The sequence below is a fragment of the Rattus rattus genome, chromosome 1 (genome assembly GCF_011064425.1).
Source record: "Rattus rattus isolate New Zealand chromosome 1, Rrattus_CSIRO_v1, whole genome shotgun sequence".
NCBI lineage: Eukaryota > Metazoa > Chordata > Mammalia > Rodentia > Muridae > Rattus > Rattus rattus.
This window is the reverse complement of record NC_046154.1, coordinates 269,253,387-269,278,659: the sequence shown is the minus strand read 5'-3', so window position 1 is coordinate 269,278,659 and position 25,273 is coordinate 269,253,387. Positions and strand designations below refer to the sequence as shown.

The 25,273-nt window shown below is 41.1% G+C and overlaps 1 protein-coding gene across 2 annotated transcripts in view; it reads left to right on the top strand.

Moving 5' to 3' along the window:
* Nucleotides 1-24,498, top strand: part of Scaf11 (SR-related CTD associated factor 11) — a 51,921-nt gene extending 27,423 nt beyond the window's left edge. Inside the window, exons 4-15 of one of the 2 annotated variants that reach the window (XM_032885519.1) lie at nt 1,806-1,883; nt 5,982-6,082; nt 6,568-6,632; nt 13,700-13,758; nt 13,879-13,985; nt 14,936-15,037; nt 16,520-16,626; nt 17,757-20,411; nt 21,263-21,603; nt 22,545-22,763; nt 23,095-23,214; nt 23,399-24,498. In XM_032885519.1, the coding sequence (XP_032741410.1) occupies nt 1,806-1,883; nt 5,982-6,082; nt 6,568-6,632; nt 13,700-13,758; nt 13,879-13,985; nt 14,936-15,037; nt 16,520-16,626; nt 17,757-20,411; nt 21,263-21,603; nt 22,545-22,763; nt 23,095-23,214; nt 23,399-23,545 (4,101 nt within the window). In that variant the 3' untranslated portion in view covers nt 23,546-24,498. The remainder of the gene's footprint in view (nt 1-1,805; nt 1,884-5,981; nt 6,083-6,567; nt 6,633-13,699; nt 13,759-13,878; nt 13,986-14,935; nt 15,038-16,519; nt 16,627-17,756; nt 20,412-21,262; nt 21,604-22,544; nt 22,764-23,094; nt 23,215-23,398) is intronic. The other variant, XM_032885526.1, reaches the window with a different exon arrangement.
* Nucleotides 24,499-25,273: the final 775 nt, after the last annotated feature.

Genomic DNA, 25,273 nt, shown 5'->3' with positions numbered 1-25,273 from the left:
CTGTTTAATCTTTGAAAATTACTTTTAAAATGTAAATAAATATATTTGAAAACTTTGGAAAAATGGAAAGTTTTTTAGATATTTTCAATATAACTGTAAGAATGTAACCTCTAAGAAATTTTATAGTTTTTGCCAACAAGCAGTTTCATTGTTAGTACATCTAGTTCATTAAATTAAAATTTGTGTTTGAAACGCATTGTAAGATGTAAAGTATTTTGTTTTTGCTACTTTTAAAACATTTTTGCTAGCAAATTTATAGCATCCTAAATCCTGAGAATTTGGAAGTACATTTAGGTATTGTCCTGTCAGGACTGATGTATTGTACTGACCCTCATCGTCTCTTCCGGGTGGTAAACCTTTTCATTCGGAGCCTATCGACCAACAGTAAACATTTATACATCCTACTCCAGTTGTAGAAATAACTCAGTTTATATTTCTGCTTGTTTTTAAGAATTCCTTGAGTTTTGTAGAAATGTGTTAGATGATTAGGGGCTACACATACTCTGTTCTATATGCTTATTTAAATATGGGCATAAATGACAACATTTCCCTGTAAGGAATAGTATAAAGTGAATTACCTACATTCCAAAATTTATTTTTGATCTTTCAGATGATTGCTATTAAGTTACTAGTATTCTTTTTTTTTTTTTAACATGTGCAACTATAAGGATTAGTAATGTCATTAAATTGTAGTCTTTCCTCCTATTCTAGTAGAAAACAGTCTTTCTTAAATTATGTTAACATACAAATGCCTTGTGCATACACTTAATCTAGAATTACAGTTGGTGCATATAAAGTCTTTGAAAGCACAGGGACATAGACCAAAATTAGGTTGATTTACAATTGTAAAGTAAGTGAAGGACAGATTTCCCTACAAAATAAAGAACACATAATTCAATTTGAAAAAAAAAAAAAAAAAAAAAATAACCCAGAAACCTAATAAAATTAGGTAAAGAGGGGTTAGATTTAGCTCAGCGGAAGAGCGCTTGCCTAGCGAGCGCAAGGCCCTGGGTTCGGTCCCCAGCTCCGAAAAAAAGAAAAAAAAAAAAAATTAGGTAAAGAGTATGGATGGATAAAAAGAAACTTGAATATGTTCTTAAAAATAAAATGTGCTCAGCCCTATGTATCTTTTAAAGAGGATGAAAACTAGCTATTGTGACACGGCATACTGTTAAGGAAAGTTACTGTGGACAAATGCATGATCATTAATTTATAAGAAAAAATAGCATGGAACTCAACATATGAAGTGTAGTATTAAAAGGACACGTGTATATGAGGTAGCTGCAAACGTGTGTGTGCTTAGCTCTGGGCTGTTACTTAGGCTCACGGAGACTGGGTGAATGCTTCCTATTTTAAGTAACATTTTCACTGCCAACACAGCTGTTTAGTCAAAATAACGAGTCTGTCAGTAATGCTACCTCAGAGTACTAACATGCCCAGGTGGCTTGCTCATTGCTGCAGGCCCTCTCTTGATGCCGTCACAGCCAGCTGTGCTTGACAGAGCAGTAGGTGTGAGGCTCAGCCTTGGTCCTACCTGTAGTTCTCCCTGGAGCAGCGTGTCCTCACGGGTCTCAGGAGTGGGTATTTTACTCCTCATGTTCACTGCACTTAGTTGGTAAACCTCAGTAAGAATGAAGCAGACTTAAGGTGCCTTTTGCTCTGTGGTATGGTACAGTCAGAGTATTTCCTCTCCTTCATTTTGAACTTAGAAAAATTTATTTCTATGAGAGTGGGGAATTATGACTGTATGTAGTGTAGTTTAATTGTGATCTCGTCTAAAGACACACTTTGTTATCATTTCTCAGATACTGGCTTCTTGTCCAATCGATCGGAAACCCTTTCAGGCAGTGTTTGAACTCCGTGCATTTGAAGGTTGTGCTAAGGTAAGCCTTTGATTTCATTTTGAGTTTATGACTTCACGATATTAACTGCAGCTGCTTTACTTTGATAGATTTCTAGCTGTGTAATTTTAGAAGTTGTTCACCTTTAGGTTTAATGTGTGGCATCATTTCTCTTGAACATAGCAAGTTCACAGCTTTAGTGCCGGTAACTAGTACTGGACTGCTTTCCTATGCCTTCTGAAGCGGCTGTACCGTAGTGGTCACCTAGTATTGTGCAGATAGATTAATGGCTTTGAAAGAAGTTGTGTGTATGTGTGTGTATTTTATTTATATATATGTTATATAATATATATATGGAAATGCTTTCATTTCCAAAGCATCAGTGTGATTTTTTCTTGTATTTCAAAACATCTTGGTTGGATAACACTTTGAATACATTTTTTTTCATCAAAAAATGTTTTAATTGAGGTACTGGATTCAAAGATAAACTTCCATAAAACTTAAGCTCCAAATAAAAACTGTTTTTATGGGTGCTGGAGAGACGGCTTAGAGGTTAAGAGCACTGGCTGCTCTTCAGAGGTCCTGAGTTCAATTCTCAGTAACCACATGGTGACTCACTGTCGTCTATAATGAGATCTGGTGCCCTCTTCTGGCATGCAGGTGTACATGCAGGCAGTATTATGTATACATAATAAGTAAGTCTTCTTTTTCCTTTTCTTTTATTGGATATTTTCTTTATTTACATTTCAAATGTTGTCGGCTTTCCTGGTTTCCCCTCCGGAAAGCCCCCATCCTATCCCCCCCATCCCCAGCCTCCATGAGGATGCTTCCTCACCCACCCAAGCACCCACTCCTCCCACCCTGGCGTTCCCCTATACTGGGGTCATCGAGCCTTCACAGGACCAAGGGCCTCTCCTCCCATTGATGCCTGACAAGGCCATCCTCTGCTACATTTGCAATTGGAGCCATGGATCATTCCATGTGTATACACTCTTTGGTTGGTGGTTTAGTTCCTGGGAGCTCTGGGAACTCTGGTTGATTGATATTTTTGTTCTTCCCATGGAGTTGCAAACCCCCTTAGTTACCTCAGTCCTTTCTCTAACTCCTGCATTGGGGATCCTGTTCTCAGTTCAGTGGTTGGCTACGAGCATCCACCTCTGTATTTGTCATGCTCTGGCAGAGCCTCTCAGGAGACCACTCCTGTCAGCATGCACTTCTTGGCATCCCCAGTAGTGACTGGGTTTGGTGACTGCATGTGAGATGGATCCCCAGATGTGGCAGTCTCTGGATGCCTTTCCTTTAGTCTCTGCTCCACTCTTTATCTCCATATTTCCTCCTGTGAGTATTTTGTTCCCCACTGAAGCATCCACATTTTTGTCTTCCTTCTTCTTGAGCTTCATGTTGTCTGTAAATTGTGTCTTGGGTAGTCTGAGCTTTTGGGCTAATATCCACTTATCAGTGAGTGCATACCATGTGTGTTCTTTTGTGATTCAGTTACCTCACTCAGGATGATATTTTCTAGTTCCATCCATTTGCCTATGAATTTCATGAAGTCATCGTTTTTAATAGCTGAGTAGTACTCCATTGTGTAGATGTACCATGTTTTCTGTATCCTTTCCTCTGTTGAAGGACATCTGGGTTCTTTCCAGCTTCTTCCTATGTTAGCATTAGCTGCTATGAACATAGTGAAGCACGTGTCTTTGTTATATGTTGGAGCATCTTTTGGGTATATGCCCAGGAGAGGTATAGCTGGGTCCTCAGGTAGTGCAATGTCCAATTTTCTGAGGAACCTCCAGACTGATTTCCACAGTGGTTGTACCAGTCTGCAATCCCACCAACAATGGAGGAGTGTTCCTCTTTCTTTACATCCTCGCCAGCATCTGCTGTCACGTGAGTTTTTGATCTTAGCCATTCTGACTGGTGTGAGGTGGAATCTCAGGGTTGTTTTGATTTGCATTTCCCTGATGACTGAGGATGTTGAACATTTCTTTAGGTACTTATCAGCCATTCCATGTTCCTCAGCTCAGAATTCTTTGTTTAGCTCTGTACCCCATTTTTTAAAAGGGTTATTTGTCTCCCTGCAGTCTAACTTCTTGAGCTCTTTGTATATATTAGATATTAGCTCTCTATCGGATGTAGAATTGATAAAGATCTTTTCCCAATCTGTTGGTTGCCGTTTTGTCCTAATGACAGTGTCCCTTGCCTTATAGAAGCTTTACAATTCTGAGGTCCCTTTTGTGGATTCTTATCTTAGAGTATAAGCTATTGGTGTTCTGTTCAGGAAGTTTTCCACTATCCCCATGTGTTCGAGATTCTTCCCCACTTTCTCTTCGTTTTAGTGTATCTGGTTTTATGTGTAGGTCCTTGATCCACTTGGAGTCGAGCTTTGTACAAGGTGATAAGAGTGGATCAATTTGCATTCTTCTACGTACCAACGGCAGTTGATCCAGCACCATTCTTTGAAAATGCTGTCTTGCTTCCACTGGGTGGTTTTAACTCCTTTGTCAAAGATTAAGCAACTTTGGATTCATTTCTGGATCTTCAATTCTATTCCACTGATTATTAAGTCTTAATAAACTGCTGTTATGAAAAACATAATTTGGAGATGAGAGAAATGAAATTGAACATAAATTGACATCTTTGTTCTTATGTGGCATTGATATTATTTGGTATGAATCATGATTATAGCTAAAAACATTTTTAGTTGTTCAGATTAAACTATAACTAGATCATTTTACTCTTTCCTCCTTCCCACTCTCCCAGGTATTCCTCCTGTCTTGCTAGCTCTCAAATTTATGGCCTCTGGCCTCTTTTTCTTTGATTGTTGTTATATAGATAGGTGTGTGAGTGAGTGTGTGTGTGTGTGTGCACCTAAATATGTAATTAGAGTCTGCTCGGTCTTTGTGTTACTTGTGTGTGTGATTTCAGGGCTGACCCCATGGTATTGGATAACCAACTAGGGGACTGTTCCCTAGGGAATACCATCTCTTAGGTGGCTGTAGTTCTTTATTTCCATGTGAGAATGTTTGATGGTGTCATCATTGCTCAGGTCTTGTTTAAGCAGGCATGCTGATGGGTGAGCTTCTGACATTTATAGGAGATTTGGTCTCATAGCACACATCCTGCTCTCTGGCCCTTACAAATGGTTAATATTTTATTGTTGATTTTTTTGCTTGTTAAAAAGAAAATAAATAGAAACATTGCTGAGTTCATGAGGAAAAGAGGAAGATAGGACAGTGGTGAGTAAGTAAGATATGTTTAACAAGTCTATGAAAATAAATGATAAATAGCTTAAGGAAAATGACAGGGAACGCGTGTGCGTGCATGTGATGCCTCTAAGGGAGGAATTGACCGCAGTCTGACAGCTTGCATATAGGAAAGCAACTGTTTTAGGATTAGTTTTCAGTTTAGGCATTTCTAACTTGTTTTGATTTTTTTTCTTTTTTTTTTCTCCTGTGAGTCCTGATATGAACTACACACAGCATTGCAGTGCACATAAAAAACTGTTAGAGAGAGGCTAGGGCCCAGTGCAGTGAAGTGTTTGCTATAGAAGCATGAGCTCTTGAGTTCCTCCCTGTGTTGAAAGAACAACTGGAATGAAAGTGTGTACTTGGGATCCTGCCCTGGGTCTCACTGACCAGTAGCATAGCTTACGTAGTTACTGCTTCCAGGGCAAACAAGAATGTGAATGGTGCCTGAGGAAAAACCCTGGAAGTCTTCCTCTGGCCTACACAAGCACACTCATACTTGGACGTGAGCAGGTGCATATAAACAAAAGGGTCTGCCATTGTGTTTGCTGATGTCTTTCTTACCCATGCAAATTGTCATATATTGGACAATTACTTAGGTGTTAATATAATAAAACTCAAAAATAAATTCTCTGGAAGACAAACTATTTTCCAACCATCCTTACAAAATTATATTGATAAAGATAATGGTCTTCTGTCTAGGCTGGTCTTGAATTCTTGATTTATTTTTTTGAGTGCTGTGATTAAAGGTGTATACGATAGTGTCAGGAGGTGACTGCACTCTAGTGTGACAGGTTTTTCCTTTCTTTAATTTTGTAATTGCAAGGGAGAATTGAAAAGCTATTTGTAATGTTGGTGTCCTTACTTAATGGTAGTTTTGCTTTTCTTACAGATTCAGGTAAAAAGACGGTCGAGAGAATTAGACGACAAGGAAAATGAGGAGTCTTTTAAGAAACAGCTCGTTTATCATGAAAGTTCCAAAAGCGACAAGAGGTGAGTGATTAATTTTACAGTGGGATTCAGTGTGAGCGACCATATGTAAGTGCAAAAGGTGTTGTGGGTGTCTCCTGCAGCATGGTAGGTAGGATATGGGGTGAGATTAGCCCTTCCCACTCCTAAGGAAAGGACACAGCAATGTTTTTGCCTATATAAAGTTCTTGTTGAAGTCATTAGAGGGGAGAATGTTAAATGAATGGCAGGTGGCACTTATGCCTACCTTACTTTGCTAGACATTTCCAGTCGCTCCTTTAAACAAGTAATACCCTCTGTTCTGCATGTCTCAGTATCCAGTCATGAAAGTTAGCAAGATTATTGTTTAAATACTAACATAATGGAATTCATTGCATATTAAAACCTAGTTTAGCGTGTTACTATTTGATCTGAGTATATGAGAATATTTCATTGTGAGGGGCAGTGGATTAAAAGTAACTGAACAGATTTTTAGTTTTGTAATCCTTTAAACTTATTCATATCTACAGAAAAGGAAACACTGTAAGAGAAGATCTATTATGTGAGAGATCTGATGACTTGAAGGTGTTGTATAGTAAGTAACCTTGCTTGTGTATCTTTTGTGTTTCTGTTGTGATTCACTGCTAATGCCATGTTTTTTAGCAATATGCTGATAATGGAGCGTCTTAGATCTCTCCACAGTACACCACAGTACGCCACAGTATACCACAGTATGCCACAGTGCACCACAGTGTACCACAGTACACCACAGTGTACCACAGTGTACCACAGTACACCACAGTACACCACAGTACACCACAGTGTACCACAGTACACCACAGTGTACCACAGTGTACCACAGTACACCACAGTGCACCACAGTGTACCATAGTACGCCACAGTACACCACAGTGTACCACAGTATACCACAGTACACTACAGTGCACCACAGTGTACCATAGTACACCACAGTACGCCACAGTACACCACAGTGCACCACAGTGTACCACAGTGCACCACAGTGTACCACAGTGCACCACAGTGTGCCACAGTGTATCACATTATACCACAGTACACCACAGTGCACCACAGTGTACCACAGTGCATCACATTATACCACAGTGTACCACAGTGCACCACAGTGTACCACAGTGCATCACATTATACCACAGTGCACCACAGTGTACCACAGTGTACCATAGTACACCACAGTACGCTACAGTACGCCACAGTGCACCACAGTGTACCATAGTACACCACAGTACACCACAGTGCACCACAGTGTACCACAGTGCACCACAGTGTACCACAGTGCACCACAGTGCGCCACAGTGTACCACATTATACCACAGTACACCACAGTGCACCACAGTGTACCACATTATACCACAGTGCACCACAGTGTACCACAGTGCACCACAGTGTACCACAGTGCACCACAGCGCTCCACAGTGCACCACAGTGCACCGTATGTGCTCCACTGTTTTCTTTCACAGAGGTCATCTCTTCTGCTTCCTGTTCTTTTTGTAGCTTGAAGGGAGAAGGAAGGAAAGGAAGTGTGTGAGAGAAAACATTACTGATGCCCTGGTGTTTGGTAACCTGTACTGTAGTCTGGTCCCCGTGTCTAAGGGAGGTGGTGAAATGCACGTGGGTCTCAGACACTTTGGGCTTGTACTCTTTGCATAGATTGGCTGAGCACCATCTCAGGGATGGTCCCTGTTTGTCTTTAAAGGTGAAATTTGGTTTGTGTTTGTTTATAGTAAATTCAGTCTAAAAAGAACAGCCTCTTAGGCTTCTCCCTTTTCCTTTTTGGGGGTATATGTGTATGGCATGAGGTGGGAGAGGAAAAGGGAGAGATAGCATGTGTGTCAGAATAAATTTAAGTAAATCAAACAAAAGAAAACTTCCCAAGCTGTTGATTTAATAATAGAATGAGAAATAATAATTGATACCAAGAGTGATAGTCACATGATTATTTGTTTCTGATACTGAGAGGATCACTGCTAATGCACGCAGGGTTTTGTACTAATTGTTCAGAGGTGCGTGTGTGTGTATTTGTCCTTGCATTGGAGGCTATAGGTTGATGTTGGGTGTCTTTAGTCATTCTCGACCTTAGGTTTTGAGACAGGATTTCTCAGTAAACCTGCAGCTCGATTATCGGTTCAGTTAGACTGGCCAGCTGCTAATCCCTTGGGCTCCTCCTGTCTCTGTCTCCTCGGCTCTGGGGTCACAGTCACCTACTGTGGACTCGGTTTCTGGGGGCTCCAGGGATAAAACTCAAGTCCCTATGCTTGCCCAGCAGACGCTTTACCCCTAAGCCCTCTCCAGCTCCTGAGCCCGTTCCAATGCCTTCCAGGCATCTCTTAAAGAAATGCTGTCTCTGTTTAATAACAGATTTGTTGTTGGTATTCGTCAGGCTTTGAATGCCTGCTTAGTATTAATCTCACAGTATTTATTATCTTAGTTTATATTATACAAAAGAATTTTTTCCTACACTTGCCTAGAAGTGCTTGGGATTGAACCCCAGGAACTCCAGTGTCTGGATGAGAACTGAGCTCTGCCCTAGGCCATAGAAAGATGGTGTCATAATGTTGGAATCAGTGTTTACTGAAATGTGTTTGGGACTGCTGGGACCCGCCAGCGATACAGATAATGACACTGAGGCTTATTAATATTTTAAATCTTAGGCTTTCCATTGGGCAGTCTCCTGACTACTCTAACCTGACCCATTCTGCACTGTGTCCGGCTGTGTGGCCAGGTCTACCTCTCTGCTTTCGTCTTGTCTGTACAGTTACCCTGTGCTCACTGGCTCCCCAGTCTAGAAGTTGGGAAAGGTTCGTCTTTCCGGCTGCGTGGTCTCAAAATACTCAACACACAGAATACATTTATAAAGACCTTGGTCATATAGCTAGGCCCTTCTCTGACCAGATCATAGCTTAGATAACCCACGCTGTGCCACGCGGCTGGTGCCTGTGCTCAGGTGCCATATGTCCATCTCCTCACATCTCCTGGGCTGATCTTCCCACGCCTAGCTCTATCCTAGAATTCTTTCTCCTCCTGGATGTTCCATCTTCTATTTTCCACGTAAGCCATAGGCTGCCAGATTTATTATCGATAGGTGCTACATCTATACGGACACAGATATTCTCTCTACACATTTCTAACCCCATAGTCTCTCTCTCTACCCTGAAGATCTGCCTCTCACTTCCTTCCCAGCTATTGGCCATCAGCTCTGTATGAAGGCCAATCAGAAACAACTCTAGATTGCTTTAGGAAGAGAAGGAAGAATGAGTATTTACACAGTATGAGACTAGGGATGGGCCATTAGCTCTCTGTGGTACAGAACTAACAGTTGAATATGCAGAGACACATCTTCACACTGTGTACCCTAACAGGGAAATTCTGAATTAAAGACAAGCCAGGCTTCCCCTTAGCATTGCAGATTGAGCACCTGTTGAAGCCACACCGAGAACCAGGAAAGGAAGAGCACAGGAGAGATGACCTTAAAACAGAAGCTTGAATGTGTTTTTTTCTAAGAGGGATTGAAAGTCGCCTCAGCAGAAACTTCAGCCTTTCATGGGGAGGAAACAATTGGAGTTAACAATTGAGAGTCAGTTCACAGCTTCAGAGGCTTCTGTTGTATCTAAGATAGAGATGAGGTGTATAGACAGACAGTTTTGTTTTGCTTCGGTTTCTTTGTTTTTTGTTTTTATGTTTGTTTGTTTGTTTGAGATAAGGCTTCTGCTTGTAGCTGTGGCTCACTTTGGAGCTCATTTTGTAGACCAGGCTAGCCTCAAACTCAGGGATGCACCTGTTTCTGCCTCCCAAGGGCTGCAATTAAAGGCCTATGCTACCACTGTCTGACTCAAGAAACAGTGTTTTTTGCATTACTTTTTTTTTTTTTTTCCTAAATAAAAAACAATTTCACTAGATAGTCCTAGCTATCCTGAGCTCACTCTGTAGAACTGTCTGGTCTGCAGCTCAGAGAGACCTAGTGGCCGTGCTTTTCAGTGTCAGGGTCAGGCGAGTGCCATTATGCCTGGCTCGTTTAACAGTTTCTGAAGGAACAGTTCCTTCAGTAGATTCCTAACAGTAGAGGAAAGGGATTGTCCATTTAGACTTGGAGTGGAGACTAAATTATGTGAAACTCTAGACAAAAGACAGAGGAAACAGTGGTAAAGAGGGAAATGAAATCAAATGATAGTGTCTGGTCTTCTACCTTTGGTCATTTTAAAAAGTGTTGATACTTTTTTCTGTATTACCCAGAATAGGAGCACAGACATGTTGTTCAGAGTTGAGGGCTTTAGGAGTCTACCAGTGAGCAGCTGCCTCTTTTTCTTTTACTTTTTAAGATGTATTTATTTATTATATATAAGTACACTGTAGCTGTCTTCAGACACACCAGAAGAGGGTATTGGATCCCATTACAGATGGTTGTGAGCCACCATGTGGTTTCTGGGAATTGAGCTCAGGACTTCTGGAAGGGCAGCCAGTGCTAGAAAAGAACAATGTTAAAAGTTAGTTTTTAAAGTTGTTCAAAGGAAATCCTATACACATGTACACACACGTGCACATTCACATAAACACATACAAATACATAAACAACACACACAAACACATAAACATACACCCTAGAGTAAGAAAGAACTGTGTATACCAAGTGTTTTTAAAAATATTACGTGTCCTAAGCGAGGAGAAAATGACAGCAGGTCACATGTAAAATGTTAATGGTAGGAGTATCAATATTGATTAGAGTGATGGAGTTGTACCTGGAAAATACTGAGGAAAATAGTCATCTAGGAAGTGTTATTGGGATCTGTCAAGGGTAGGAATAAAAATAAAGACTTAACTAGGAGAAAGCAAAGGACCATTCTTAAGAACAGCCAAGGACCTGTGTAGTGAATCCTGCGTTAGCTCCCGCTGTGGCTGTAAGCCTCACATTTGCCCTGCAGTGTCAGATGTTACTGTATGAGATGGACTAAAGTGAAGATAGCAAAGAAGGCGGGTGGCCAGGGGCTCGAGGAATACGCGTGTGTCTTACATGATCTAAAAAGAAAATAAATAAAAAAAAAATCAAAAGAAATCAAGATAGATGTTATTTAGAAACAGAGGGTAAAGCTGAGGTGGTTCATATTTATAATACTGGGACTTGGGAGACCAAAGCAGGAGTATTACTGCAAATTCTAAGCTGTCATGGGCTGTATTTTATGTTTAGGGTCAGCCTGGGATATGGAGTGAGATCTTTTCTCAAAACAATAAAATAAACATTTCAGGAAACATAGGCTTTGATGAATACTTTTGATAAGCAGAGATTGAATAAAAGATGGCACTGTTTTTTTAAAAATATGTACATTATTTTAGAAAGATTAGTGGGTATGTGAAATTATTTCTAGAAAATCACAATTTGGAGAATTTTTTTAGATTCATACTGTTTGTTTATTGTCGCTCATGGTTTGTCTGGTGCCCTTGAAGTTTAGTCAGAGTCTGGTTCCCCGGCCTCATGCTTTGGGTGAGCTGCCATGTGAGTGGTGAGAACCAAACCTTGGCCCTTTGCAAACTAGTTGTTCTTTGTAGGAACAACTAGTGCCCTTAAAATACTGAACTATTTCTCCAGCTCCAATATAGAGAAATTAACCAGTGTTGAATCCTTTAATGAGAGTGTTATTGGAATTCTCAGTATTTAACATAGGTAGAGAATGAGTAGTTCTTTCTACCAAGCTGTTTGTCTGATGACAGGTTCTCAAAGGCTTCTAAAAGAACACAGCATTATGTAAACTCTATATATTCATTAAGTAGTGAATGAATCTTAACAATTTAATGCCTTTGGGATATAAAAGATACAGCGTAACTACAGTCCAGCAGTTCTGTATGTGGTTGAGCAAAACATGGTTATTGGTAAGATGCAGCTGGGTACTCAGAATTTTTGCTGTTGGCTTTTTAAGAAACTTGAAAATCATTGTTCCAGCGGGAGAGTGGTGGCATATCCTTTAATCCTAGTACTCTGAAGGCAGATCTCTGAGTTCTAGGCTAGCCTGTTCTACAGAGCAAGCTCCAGGAAACAACAGCCATGGCTACACAGCAAAACCCTGACTTGAAAAAAAATCATTATTTCATCTTTCAGTTATACATCACAGTGCATAGCCGTAAGTTGCCGAATCTTAATCAGCTCCCTTGACCCCTATATCCATATTCTATTTGTTATCGCATTAGTGTTGATGGCAATTACTGTACTATTAAGTAGAAAATGTGCTTTAACCAGCAGTAGTAACAGAAAACGGAGACCATGTGGCCTTGAGTAGCAGAAAAGAGGTCTGCTCTTGTCCTCGTGCTTTTGTCTGTTTTTGATTTTTCGTGATGCGATGATGAGGAGACCTTTTATGATGCAAGCAGACCTGAGACGGCAGTTGCCATTTGCAGTGTAGATGCTTCCTAGAGCTCTTAGGGAACACCACTGATTGTGTCAGCTACAGTGTAGACGAACCATAAGTACATTGTTTGGCCTCATGGGCTGGGGAGATAGCTCAGTGGGTCAGACACTTGCTGTGCAAGTGTGGAAACCTGAGTCTGAGTGTCAGCACCCAGGTAAGTTCCTAGCAGTGAAGCTTGTGTTCCTGGCTGTGTGGGGTAGAGATAGGTCGTCCTGGGAAACCTAGCCAGCCTAGCTGGACTGCTGAGCTTCATGGTCAGTGATTGATCCTGATTCAAGGGAATAAGTGCTAGAAGACACTGTACACACACACACACACACACACACACACACACACACACACACACACACACACAGACACACACACACACACACGGCTTAGTAGTAAACAAAAACTTAGTAAGCTATCAAGTGTTCTTAGACTTTATCTTTTATAAAGGGCTGAAGAGATGGGTCAACAGTAAGACTGTGTACTATTTTTTCTGAGGACCTCGGGGTATTTCCCAACGTTTAGCTCACTGCCTGTGTAATTCCAGTCATGGGGAATCTGATGCCTCTGAACTCTGGGCACCAGCATTTACACACGTACACCTATACACAGATACCCCACCCATACGTATTTAAAAATAATAAAACAAATCTTTAAACAAAAGGAATATATGCTTTACATTACCAAATTTGAAATTACACAGAAATAATTTCCCGATGAGACTCACCAAAAAGAAAAAGGAAAGAAAAGGTGATAAGCAGTAGGACGTCAGCGTCACTGCAGCAGAGGCCAGGCCGTCAGCACCTCATGCTCAGTAAGGTTTGAGGGTGAGGTGCTGCTCTGAAGGCTCAGTGGCTGAAGGTGACCACTAGCCAGGCCCAACCTCACTCTCCCTTAGGAAGGAAGCTCCTGCTTGAGATGAACTTTTAACTAAGTAATAGGTAGGCTAATTGCACTAAAGACTTGTCTGCCACACTTTTTGCTTAAGGTGATAAAAAGTGCTGATTTGAATCATACACATAATGTTGTGAGTATAAAGGTTCTGTTTATTATAACTGTGTATTTTCCTCTTGTCTGTGGTCTAATAAGATGCACCTAGCATTTGCAAAGTTTTAAATGTAAATATTATTAAAAATGCAACACTTGTAGACACTTTGACCTTCTTTATCAGTGTCAAAGGTGTCCAGACTTCTGAAATAAAATTTGAGGCAAGTAACCAGGTTCTGTTTTGTTTGCTTGTTTATAGGAAACTTTTCAAACAATAAAATGGGTGGAAAGAAAAATGCTACAGTAAAGACAAACAAGGTTTGTTGAAATAAGGGAATACTTTTTGTTAGTAATTATTTAATGATTTAGTGCTTAAGGTGCATACAAATCCTTTTAAGTATTTTTGTTTCTGGTTTCATTAACAACTTTATATTTTAGGTTCAAAGATTGAATCAGTGTACAGATTCTTGTGTGAGAAGTGACATGCCCAGTGTATCTTCATGTGGTGGCCACAGTTGGGGACCTCGCACCTACAGAGTTTCCTGGTTAGTGCTTACTGTCCTTGGTTTGTAGTTGTTACACATTGTGTTTTAGTCCCAATTGACTTTTGGTGGAAATTTAAGCTGGGCTCAATAAAAGTGATAGAACCCATTTTGTTATTGTTCCTTTTAGAAAACAAACCAGTACTAGTAAAGTGAGAACTGGTTATTTTTGTGAATTTCTACAATGTTTGCCTAAGTTAGTAAATTGTTGAGTATAATTTTGATATATGCTGGGGAAACAACACATCTGTGAAATCATAAGTGTGGCACCTATTAAAACAGCTGTTAGAGCCGATTCTGTACTCTTCGGATAGAAATCGACAGTAGGTGTTGGGTGTATACTTGTGTGATTTAAACACTGGAGTTTTACAGTCACACAGGCTTACTTGAGCCAACACAGTAGAGCAGAATTGTAATAATTTTAGGGCTTGGCCGACTACTCAAGAAACAATTATATCTGATTCCCTTTATGAAAAACTGAGGTAAATCTGGTTTTGGTCAAAATAACCATGCCCATCTTTATTTTCTTCTTTTGGGCCAAAACAGACATGATTGTCCTGAGTAAGAATTTCTCTCACCGGTGGGACTAGTGTCTGACTTGAAGGTTATCTTCCTAACTCTTTGATCAAGTGCCCACTGGCGTTGACGGCTTTCTGCCATCCTCATCAGTTACTACACGGTGGAAGGTTGAGACCAGCCTAGGCTCTGTATCTAGCAGACTCACAGGGCAGCACCATCCTGCCATTCCATACAGAATTCTACGCAGTTCTGTGTAGTAGCATTTAAATACAGTTTTGTATTGTGAAAGTTCTACTTGTGGTAGGGATATGCTTATTTTGAAAGTGTTTATCTATGTTGTGGAAACTATTACTACTCATGTTATAACTCAGCTTTTTCCTTTAAACTTGATAATTTTGGGAATTCTAATGAAACTTTACATTTATTTTTTTTAGTACAGAATCTATAGAAGTCAATGAAATCAATGCATTGATTAGGCAGAAACGACAGGAACTGGAGTTGTCATGGTTTCCTAATACATTACCTGGGAATGGAAGGTAATATAAACAAAAATATAAAGTTCTTAAACATAGGTTTCACTTATGCTTCTGTACAAATTAAACTCAGGGTTGTAAATGCCTAATAAATATTCCGTGTGTGCTGTCTGCTGAAGCACTATTCTGTGCGTCTGCTTTCAGACATATTGTAAATGTGGTCAATGTTGGCTCGGCCCTTGCCTTCGGGACTTTCTATAGTCGGGTCTCCTTTTCACAGTCCCAAAGCTGGTACAATGCCACACACACTAACTGCTGAGCTAAGCTCCTGCCTGCATTGACAGGAGTTCCTGAGCTTTGTATTTGTCTCTGATATGACAGATGATTGTATCTGTCACTGTGATGGAGTTCCGTATGTTACAGATTGTGTCTGTCACTGTGACGGAGTTCTGTGTAATGCTTTCGTGCTTTAGGAATGGTGGAACATAAATACAGACTTCTGACTTTAGGGACTTACAGGTCCAACTGTTTTTTTTACAGCTGCCTGTTTTTGTACTTACAAAAGTTATATATTCTTTTTCAAGTCTTATTTCTTCTAGAATGTCATTTGATACTGACTGAAGCTGTCTTTTGTTAGGAGACTTAAATTTATTTTAAAAATGCTTGAGAAGTGGGTTGGACTTGAATGCAGACAATCTCGGGACTTTACCTGTTCCACACCATTCCTCAGAACTGAAAAGACATCACTCTCAGTTTAAGGACTTTGCGAGCATAAACGTAGCATGAAGATTCCTTTACTCGTTGGCCTGATAGAGGGAGAAGGGTTCAAGAGAGTGAGTGAGAGGAAGCTTATTGAGAAATGAAAAGGTTCTCTCTCTCTCTCTCTCTCTCTCTCTCTCTCTCTCTCTCTGTGTGTGTGTGTGTGTGTGTGTGTGTGTTTATTGTTTAAAAGTCATCAAATTGTATACTTAAAGGAATTTAAGTTTTACATCAACTGTACCTCAAAGTAGAAAAGAATAAAAAGTTAAAACAAAATCTTTTTTTAAAGACTGAATTATTTTAGATTTGAAGATACATTATGTCTAAGTGTGTATGTTCATGTGTGTATGCACATTTGGAAGCCTGGGGTGGGCATCAGTCTCCTGGATCTGGAGTTACAGGCGGGGTGGGTGTGAGCCACACAGTCTGGGTGCTGGGAACTGAAAGAGTAGCATGTGATCTGAACCATTCAGCCATCCTTCCAGCCCCCAACTGCCACCCCAGGCCCTGGGAAAAAAGACAAAATCTGTGTAAAATATTCCATTATTTAAAAGAGAAGTGTTTGCTTTCATTTTAACACAGGTTGTTTTGTTTTCTTTACAAACAGTTTGTAGCCATGTTTGGGTAATGAATAACCTTGAACTTACATGTTTAGTTAATGGGCCAAAAAAGAGTAAGGACTGTATTTTAATGTTGCTAATCTAATTTGGAGAATGTAGTAGTTTTTAATTCCTAGCTGAAGTTTTTATACCACATAACTAAAGAAATCTTTGCTTAAATTTTCAGAGTTGGCTCTGTACCCTGGAGTGTGGAGACAGCAGTTCTTCCTCTGGTTTCCTCAGTGCTGCCAAGGACGATTTTTCCAGCAAGTACCATGTCACTAGAAAATTTTGGTAACGTTTGTGAATTACTTTCTGTTAACATAATCATTAGCTTCATTTGCCTTCACAAGCACGTGACTGTATTTGATTTAGGCAAACTGAAAGTTAGAGTGAATTTTGGATACTTCTGTAACTATTTGGGCAGTGTGTGACTTTAAAAATCATTACAATTAGAGTACATGTGTAGAATGGATTATTTTACAGCCGTTTAAAAGGAAGGAATCCCATCGGTGGAAATGGGTGAACCTGGAGGGCGTCACCTGAGTGATATAATCCTGGTGAAATAACAATGACTGCAATCCCACTCCTGTGGAATTGAGATTACCATGGGAGTTACCGTGAAATGCAGTGGGCTGTGGTTGAGTAGGGATGAGGGTCAGGGATCTCGTGTTACAAGTGGTGGTTATAGTTAATTGCATCCTCTTGGAAATGCTGAGTGAGTGTGAAGTAACCACACTGTACCTATAACGGTAAGTGTGGAGTGGTGTGTGTGTTCACTAGATAGATTTTGTCACTTCACAGTATGTTCTTTAAAACATCATGTTGTATGAGGCAAATAGATACAGCTTCATGAATTACTTTAATTTTCTAACTAGAAAATCTGTTTTACATTTTTAAGACTTAGAGCGATGAAGTCTTTTTTGTTTAGGGTTCTAATGTCTAAATCATAGCTCTTAGAAATAACGTCTGTGAGTTCAGTAAGATGAGTAGTCTTTATACTTACACATGGGTAGCATTTCCTGTTTCCTTTGCCTAGAAAATGAGAGTTCATAAACAATTTGTACCTAAGGAAACACATCTGTCTGTGTCCCCATGTCAGTAAACACGAGAACAGTAGGTGATGACCCACTGCACGTGGCACGTGCCTGTGATCCCAGTACTGGGAGGTTGGCGGTAAAAGAGAGGACCCAGGAGCTCACGGTCATCCTTGACTACATAATGAATATAAGGCCAGCGTGGACAATCTCTTGTCCCTAGATATTGATGAAGTCTTCTATTACTTGGTTGTTAGAGATACACTTAAGAGTTGGATTCACAAATATATTGTTGTATTGTATTTTAGTTACTTAGTATTCTGAAACTAGGGTTAAATTGTATGTTGAAACACATTTAGAAAGGCCTTTACTTTTCTACATTGTCAGGTACTTCTCATAAGGGGTATGCACTAGCACATACCCAAGGAGGAGGAGAAAAAAAGCAAACTTCAGGTACATCAAACACCAGAGGATCAAGACGAAAACCTGCAACAACTGCTCCTACAAGGAGGTCCACACGAAACACACGAGTTGAGACAGTCAGTCCATCCCAGAAGTCCCCAGTGCCAAACTACTCTGAGTGTGATGCCCCAGGGAATAGTAACTCCTCTGTCAGTATTTCCCCTCCGGCTGAATCAGAAAAGCAAACAAGACAGGCTCCGAAACGGAAGTCAGCAAGGAGGGGAAGAAAACCACCTTCTTTGAAAAAGAAACCTCGGAAATCTGCACCTCCTGCTGAAAAAACCACATCTAGCGATTCAGTAGAGGAAGACACTGTGGATTCTGACACTCCACCCGTGTTGGAAAAGGAGCAACAATCATGTGTAGAGAGTAGTAGCATTTGCTCTATTCAGACAGATGAAGAGAATCATTTGGCTAAGTGCTTGGAAAGTTGCGATGAACAAACAGAAGAAAATGAACAAACCAAGAATCATGAGATCGAGGAACAAACAGAAATTTTAAATTCTGAATCTTGCACTCAGTATCCTCCTGTGCTTGTTGGAGAGGATTCAGGGATAGAGGGTAAGGAGTTATGTGTAGACAATGATGTTTCTACAGATTCTTCTCTAAAAGGAAGTGATCCATTGGAAAATCAAGAGCAGGGGTCTGGAAGCTCAGGGTCAGAGGTGCAGGCACCCGTGTGTACGGAGAGTCCGCCTGAGGATTTCCTTACGTGTCCACCGTCTGACATTGAAGGACACCAGCCAGTGTCCAGTCCCCTGGGTGAAGTATCTGAAAACGCCACCCCAGTGGTTAGTGATGAAAGAGCAGAGGACAGTCTCATGGTAGGAAGCGCTGACTTGAATGATTCTGTAGAAAACACAGAAGCATTTGTAATGAGCCCCAAAGTGGAGTCTTCTGAGGGTGAAATTACACATGGACTGAACAGACATTGTGTTCCCAGCTCAGACACTGAGTTGCCTGAGCTTATTCAAACAGAAAATACAGAAATAATTCCAACATGTGGCACTTTAGAAAATGAAAGTTCTGGTGCTGTTCAAGGTTGTGAAGATACCGTACTAAAACATAATCTTGACAACACCCAATTGGATAACTCCTTAGAAGGAAAGACAGACTCTCTGGTTGAGCATCCCATCCATGCAGAGTTACCTCACAAAGAGGTTGAACAGAGTGAGAAACATTTCAGTGAAGATAATAATGAAACAGTACCTATGGAGTGCGATTCTTTCTGTAGTGACCAGAATGAGTCTGAAGTAGAGTCGTCAGCAAATACTGACCCCAAACAGTTGAGTGAAAATTCTGTGACGCACAGTTCTGACAGCAAGCTGTCTTCTGATCCTGTAGTTGAGAATGTTGAAACTGTAGCTCAACCAGCTGAAAGCCTAGTGGATAAAGCCCCAAAGCCTCGAACTCGGAGATCTAGATTCCATTCCCCGTCTACAACTTGGTCTCCCAACAAAGATGCTGCACAAGAAAAGAGGCGTGCTCAGTCTCCATCTCCGAAAAGAGAGACTGCAGTAGAAAGTAAGAGTTCTCAGTCACCATCCCCCAAGAGAGAGTCTGCCAGAGGACGAAGAAAATCCCGTTCTCTCTCACCGAAAAAAGATGCATCAAGAGAAAGGAGGCCGTCTCGGTCTCCAAAGAGAGAGAATGCTAGGGAAGCTAAAAGGTCTGAGTCAGGCTCCCCAAGAAGAGACACTTCTAGAGAGAACCAGAGGTCTCAGTCCAGGGTGAAAGATTCTTCCTCCAGAGAAAAATCTAGGTCCCGGAGCAGAGAAAGAGAAAGTGACAGAGATGCTCAGAGGAGAGATCGAGATAGAGAGAGGCGAGCCAGAAGGTGGTCCCGGTCTAGATCTCGCTCTCGATCGCCTTCAAGATCAAGAACGAAGAGTAAGAGTTCATCATTTGGTAGAAATGAAAGAGATACTTACTCTCCCCGGTGGAGGGAAAAATGGACAAATGATGGTTGGAGGTGTCCCAGAGGGAATGACCGGTACCGGAGGAATGATTCAGAGAAACAGAATGAAAACACAAGAAATGAAAAAGATGACATCACTGCAGATACTAATGATCCCAGCTCCACAGATAAGCATAGAGATGACTGTCCCAGCTGGGTGACAGAAAAAATAAACTCTGGGCCAGATCCAAGGACCAGAAATCCAGAAAAGTTAAAAGATTCCCACTGGGAAGAAAATAGAAATGACAATTCAGGGAATTCTTGGACTAAAAACTTTGGCCCAGGCTGGATGTCCAGCCGTGGTCGAGGAGGCCGCGGGAAGGGTGCTTACAGAGGTAACTTTGCCTGTAACGACCAGAGCGAGAACAGGTGGCAAAGCCGCACCCCCCTCTCAGGGAGCGACTCCTTCAAGTCTGTGGAGCAGCAGCCCAGTAAGCGGAAAAGCGAGCAAGAACTGTCCTTCGGCACTCCAGCAGACAGGTCGGGGTGGACCTCCGCCTCCAGCTGGGCGGTGAGGAAGACTCTGCCAGCCGACGTGCAGAACTATTACTCTCGGCGCGGCAGGAGCTCTTCAGGCCCACAGTCTGCGTGGATGAGACAGGAAGAGGAGACGCCGGAGCAGGGTAACATTCTCTGCTTGTTCCTCACGTTTAACTGGGGAAAAGATGCTGTAACAGCTTGAGTAGAAATGATCTTTACTCCCTAGTACCTAAAATTATACTGTTAACCAATTCCAGTTATCATAAGTCACTTTTAATCATACAAATGCACAATAAATCAACATTTAGTTTATTTAGTATATATTTTAAAGACAGAATTTCATGGGGTAGCCTTGGCTAGCCTGGAACTGACTGTAAGAGACCAGTCGGTCTTCAATTCACGGAGTCACGCACCTCTGCTTCCTGAGTGAACCCATACATGGCTAAATGAGCATTTTTAGCACCGAATTTCACCAAAGGCTTGAATATCTATGTGCTGTTTTGTACATTAGAGGAGTCTGGAATGTTAGTGTACACAGTTTAGTATTTCATTTGTTTCTAAAATAATTCAGTTGGTATAACTTCTGTAATTTGTGTGATTTTTTTTTTTAAAAGTAGTCTTTTGAATTAATAATTTTTAAGTTTTCCTTTTCTCTTTTTTTCTTTATTTTAAAGACAGTATGCCCTTATGTAATTTTCTAAGTAGAACAGGGTGGCCTCAAAACTCACGAGAGGACTACCTGAGTGCGGGGATTAGAAAGTGTGAGCCACCACTTTAGCTTTCTTAGCGAGCTTTGATGTTTGCTGTGTAAACTGACATTAGTAATTGTGAGCATTTTTTTGCTGTTGTTAAAAATTGATTGCATATTTAAGATCACAAGATTAAATAAGTAGCGTTTGGTTTTGCTGTCCTGAGCCCATTGGTATTTGATGCTGCGTTTATGATAAGTATAACACCATTTTTTGTTGTTACAAAGCCTTTTTTCTTTTGACAGATTCTAACTTAAAAGACCAAACAAACCAAATTGATGGTTCTCAGTTACCGGTAACTATGCTGCAGCCACACATGAGTGTAATGCAGCCTCCAGTGAATGCCCAGCACCAGCCTGTGGGCATCTTCCCGTACCCAGTGGGTGTTCACGCCCCTATGATGAATATGCAGCGGAATCCATTCACCATGCACCCTCCAATGCCCCTGCATCTCCACACGGGAGTACCTCTCATGCAGGTAGCTGCCCCTGCAAGCATACCTCAGGGACCGCCACCACCGCCCCCTCCCCCGCCATCCCAGCAGGTCAACTACATCGCCTCACAACCAGATGGGAAACATGTGCAGGTATGGTCTTAGCTTGAGTTACATCAGCAGTCCTTATGAACAGCAACTAGGGACAGGCGTTGTAAGAAAGGGCTCCCTTGCGTGTAGTGACAGTGGTGTGTGTGGTTATGTGTTTGGTGAGTTAGCAGCAGCAGCAACTTTCATTATCCTCTGCTAATCCCCGTTCTTGTCCCCAGAAAATTGGCCCAGACCATGCACGCTGCATACTTGCTACTGTTTATATCCGAGCACATCTCTCTCTCTTGTTGCCATTTGGCTTGATCAAATCAGTGAATTCTAGTTACCAAGTTTGACTTCACTTTAAAAGTTTTCCTTACAATTTTGAAGGCCTTTGGGAGCAAGGCAGTTGGGAACTTGCTGGGCAAACTTTGGATAAAGACATTCTCCATTACCATCTGGTCTATTTTCATTTCTGTTTACTGCACTACAAAGAGGTGAATCGCTCTGGGAGACAGAAGCACAGATACCTGGCAAACATTTTGATGCTTGTAATTTTATTGATACTGATGTTACTTTTTTAATGATTTTATTTTTTATTACTGTGTGTGTGTGTGTGTGTGTGTGTGTGTGTGTGTGTGTGTGTGTGTGTGTGGACACGGTGCGTATGTGGATGTTGAAGGATAACTTTTAGGAACTAGTTCTTTCCCTACCGTGTGGGTCCTCAGGCTTGTGTGGCGAGCACTTTTACTGTCTGTGCCATTTTGCTGTGTCCATCTACATAATCTAAAAAGCATTTGACATTGAAGCAGTCTATATTTAAAAATACATTTGCTTTTCTTCAACTGGTCCTTTATATGTTTGCTAAAATAAGTACTTCTCTTAAGAATAAGGTTGAATCATTGTTTTTCTATTGTTCCTAATATATAATATAAATGTTTCTTTTGAGTCCAGTACTCTGATGACAGATATTTAAATTGTCTTTATTTAACTCTTTAAAACAGGGTTTTCCAAGTGCGTCTCATGTAAGTAATAACATGAATACACAAGTGTTGCCTGCTCCATCAGCAGCCCCAGCAAACACGGGATCAGTTCAGGGACCAAGTTCTGGTAATACTTCGTCATCAAGTCACGTCCAAGCCGCTAACGCTGCTGTAAAATTGGCAGAAAGCAAAGTAAGTGTTACGGTGGAGGCCAGCGCAGATAGCTCGAGGACAGACAAGGCAAGTCCACGGTTGACAGCACCCGCCCAATTCTGTCTGTAGTAAAGGTGGACAAATCACAACTGCGGTTTCATGAGAGGTGGAGGGGATTTGTTACTGGGGCTTTGAAATTCAAAGTTGGATTTTGTCTGGATGGTGTTGATTTCTTGGAGAGTTACTGCTAATACTGCATAATCTCTTTTAAAAAAGGCTCTATATGTGTGTGCATCTTGTTTATTATGTCACTTGAAAAGTTCCTTACAATGTCTAAGTTTTCAATCTCATAAAGTCATAGGAAGCATTTGAGAGTGTAAGGCTGGCAGATAATAATTACACATTTTCTTCTCAGCAGAAATTGCAGATTCAAGAGAAAGCAGCACAGGAGGTGAAACTGGCTATTAAGCCATTTTACCAGAATAAAGACATCACTAAGGAAGAGTACAAAGAGATCGTGCGGAAGGCGGTGGACAAAGTAAGTCTGGCTACACGTGGAGCTTGTACACCTCTCTGTAGTCCAGAGCGCCTCATCTCCTCTGCCCTTTCCTTTGAGAGATTCTTACGAGGTGTGCACATGAGAACAGCCACTGTCTGTTGGGTTTTCATAGTGCCATCCTTTTGGCATTGAGCATGAAAAACATTTCCCCCTTGTCTTTTAGGTTTGTCATAGTAAGAGTGGAGAAGTAAATTCTACTAAAGTGGCAAATCTGGTTAAAGCGTATGTAGACAAGTACAAATACTCTCGGAAGGGAAGCCAGAAGAAAACGCTGGAAGAACCCGTGTCTACTGAAAAAAACATAGGCTGACACGAGGAGCCTTGTAAAGGACACTGTCAAGATATCTGTAAAGTGCAATTCAACGTGTATCTTACTGAGAATCATGCACAACTGTGATGGAAATCTGGTTTTGATAAAATTATTTTTTTTATTGTAGGATATGTTTTGTTCAAAATATAGCTGTGCACTGCAACTTCTATATCTAACCTTAAACCCCAATAAAACAAATTCAAGGGGAAACCGAGGGTGTAATGGAACGTGCGTTTTTATCAGGACTGTGCTCATGGACCTGAAAGTGCATGGCTCTCCAGGAGAACAGGGGGTGCATAGCCAGAAACCTGTACAAGTGCGGGAGACACGCCTGTGTCCGTATGGTACATTCATCCGTCAGGCTGGGAAAGTATGATGGTTAGGACCTCGTGCTTTCTAACTGTAGAATTTTAACAGTACATTGCTATTAAATATATCTGATATTAATGACATACGTCTGCGTGAAGCGCATATCTCAGTAAAAGGCTTAGGTAGAAAGCAGATCATCGTGAGTAAGCATTAGCTTCAAGCCTGCAGGTGCTCCTTGCCTTTTTTGTCACCAGGTAAAGGTCACACTGTGTGTTGCTTTTGTGCTCCCAGTCTAGAAAAAAAAATTAGTGGTTTGATTTGCTACATTACAATTTTGCTTGTTCAAAGCTTTGTCGAATTTAGGAGAGTAATTTGGGCAAAAGCTAGTTTTTATTAAAAAAAAAAAACCAGAAAAACAGCTATGATCTCTCACTATACCTTCTACTTACCAGCGATGTTAAATTGTTTGTGCCAACGGGAGAAGCGCACCAGGCGGTGGTCTTCCTTTTGGGGACCGACATAGAACACAAGACCTACTTCACCGGCTTCAGGTTACTGCTCATTTGTCACAGTGTCACAGTGAAGTGCCTCTCACACTTCGGAATGTCCCTCATGGTCTGCAGTGAATAAAGTGTCAACTTGTTGATTGGTAGTCATGCTGCATAATTCTAGATGTTATAACTGATAGAAGGGAGAAAAATTAAGTCGTGCTACGTTTGCATAGTTTATCAGGGACTAGAGATTTTTTTTAAAGCATTGAGACATGTTAATATGTTGATGTTTATGAAAAGTAGTAAGTTCACAGTGCTTGTGGCATTGTTAACATTTATTGACATCTAGAAAGAAAATTTTTCTATGATAAACTTTTACTGCAGTTATAATTTTCAGTAGATATCAAGTAGCTGAGATGTTCTAATAATTCGGTGATGGATCGAGATAAGCAGACTCAGTGAGGCTTGCGATTCCCTAACATGGACAGCAGTCTCTGTGAGCCTGTACTTCCCTGGAGTACGGCCAGCTGCTTCTCAGTCCTGCCTAATGCTTCCTGCATAATGTTGGAAGGAGGGAAGGTGGGCAGGAGGCAGGCAGGAGGGAGGGAGGAGGCAGGAGGAGGGAGGGAGGGGGCAGGCAGGAGGGAGGGAGGAGGCAGGCAGGAGGGAGGGAGGAGGCAGGCTAGTTTTGAGATTTAGCCACGGTGATTGCACTATGGTACTGAGCTTTGTTAGGGTACAGTTACTCCTAAAACATTTCCTAAAGTTTTGATCTTCATTTCTACATTTCTGTGCATTTATGATGCAATATTTTACATTTTTAATTGAGTTTGTGTTTAGCTTATGGTGGCTGAAGAAGTTGGAAGATAGTTCCAGACAGCAGTGGCATCCCCTGCTCCCTTCAGCTCAGGATCCTTTGAACAGGGGT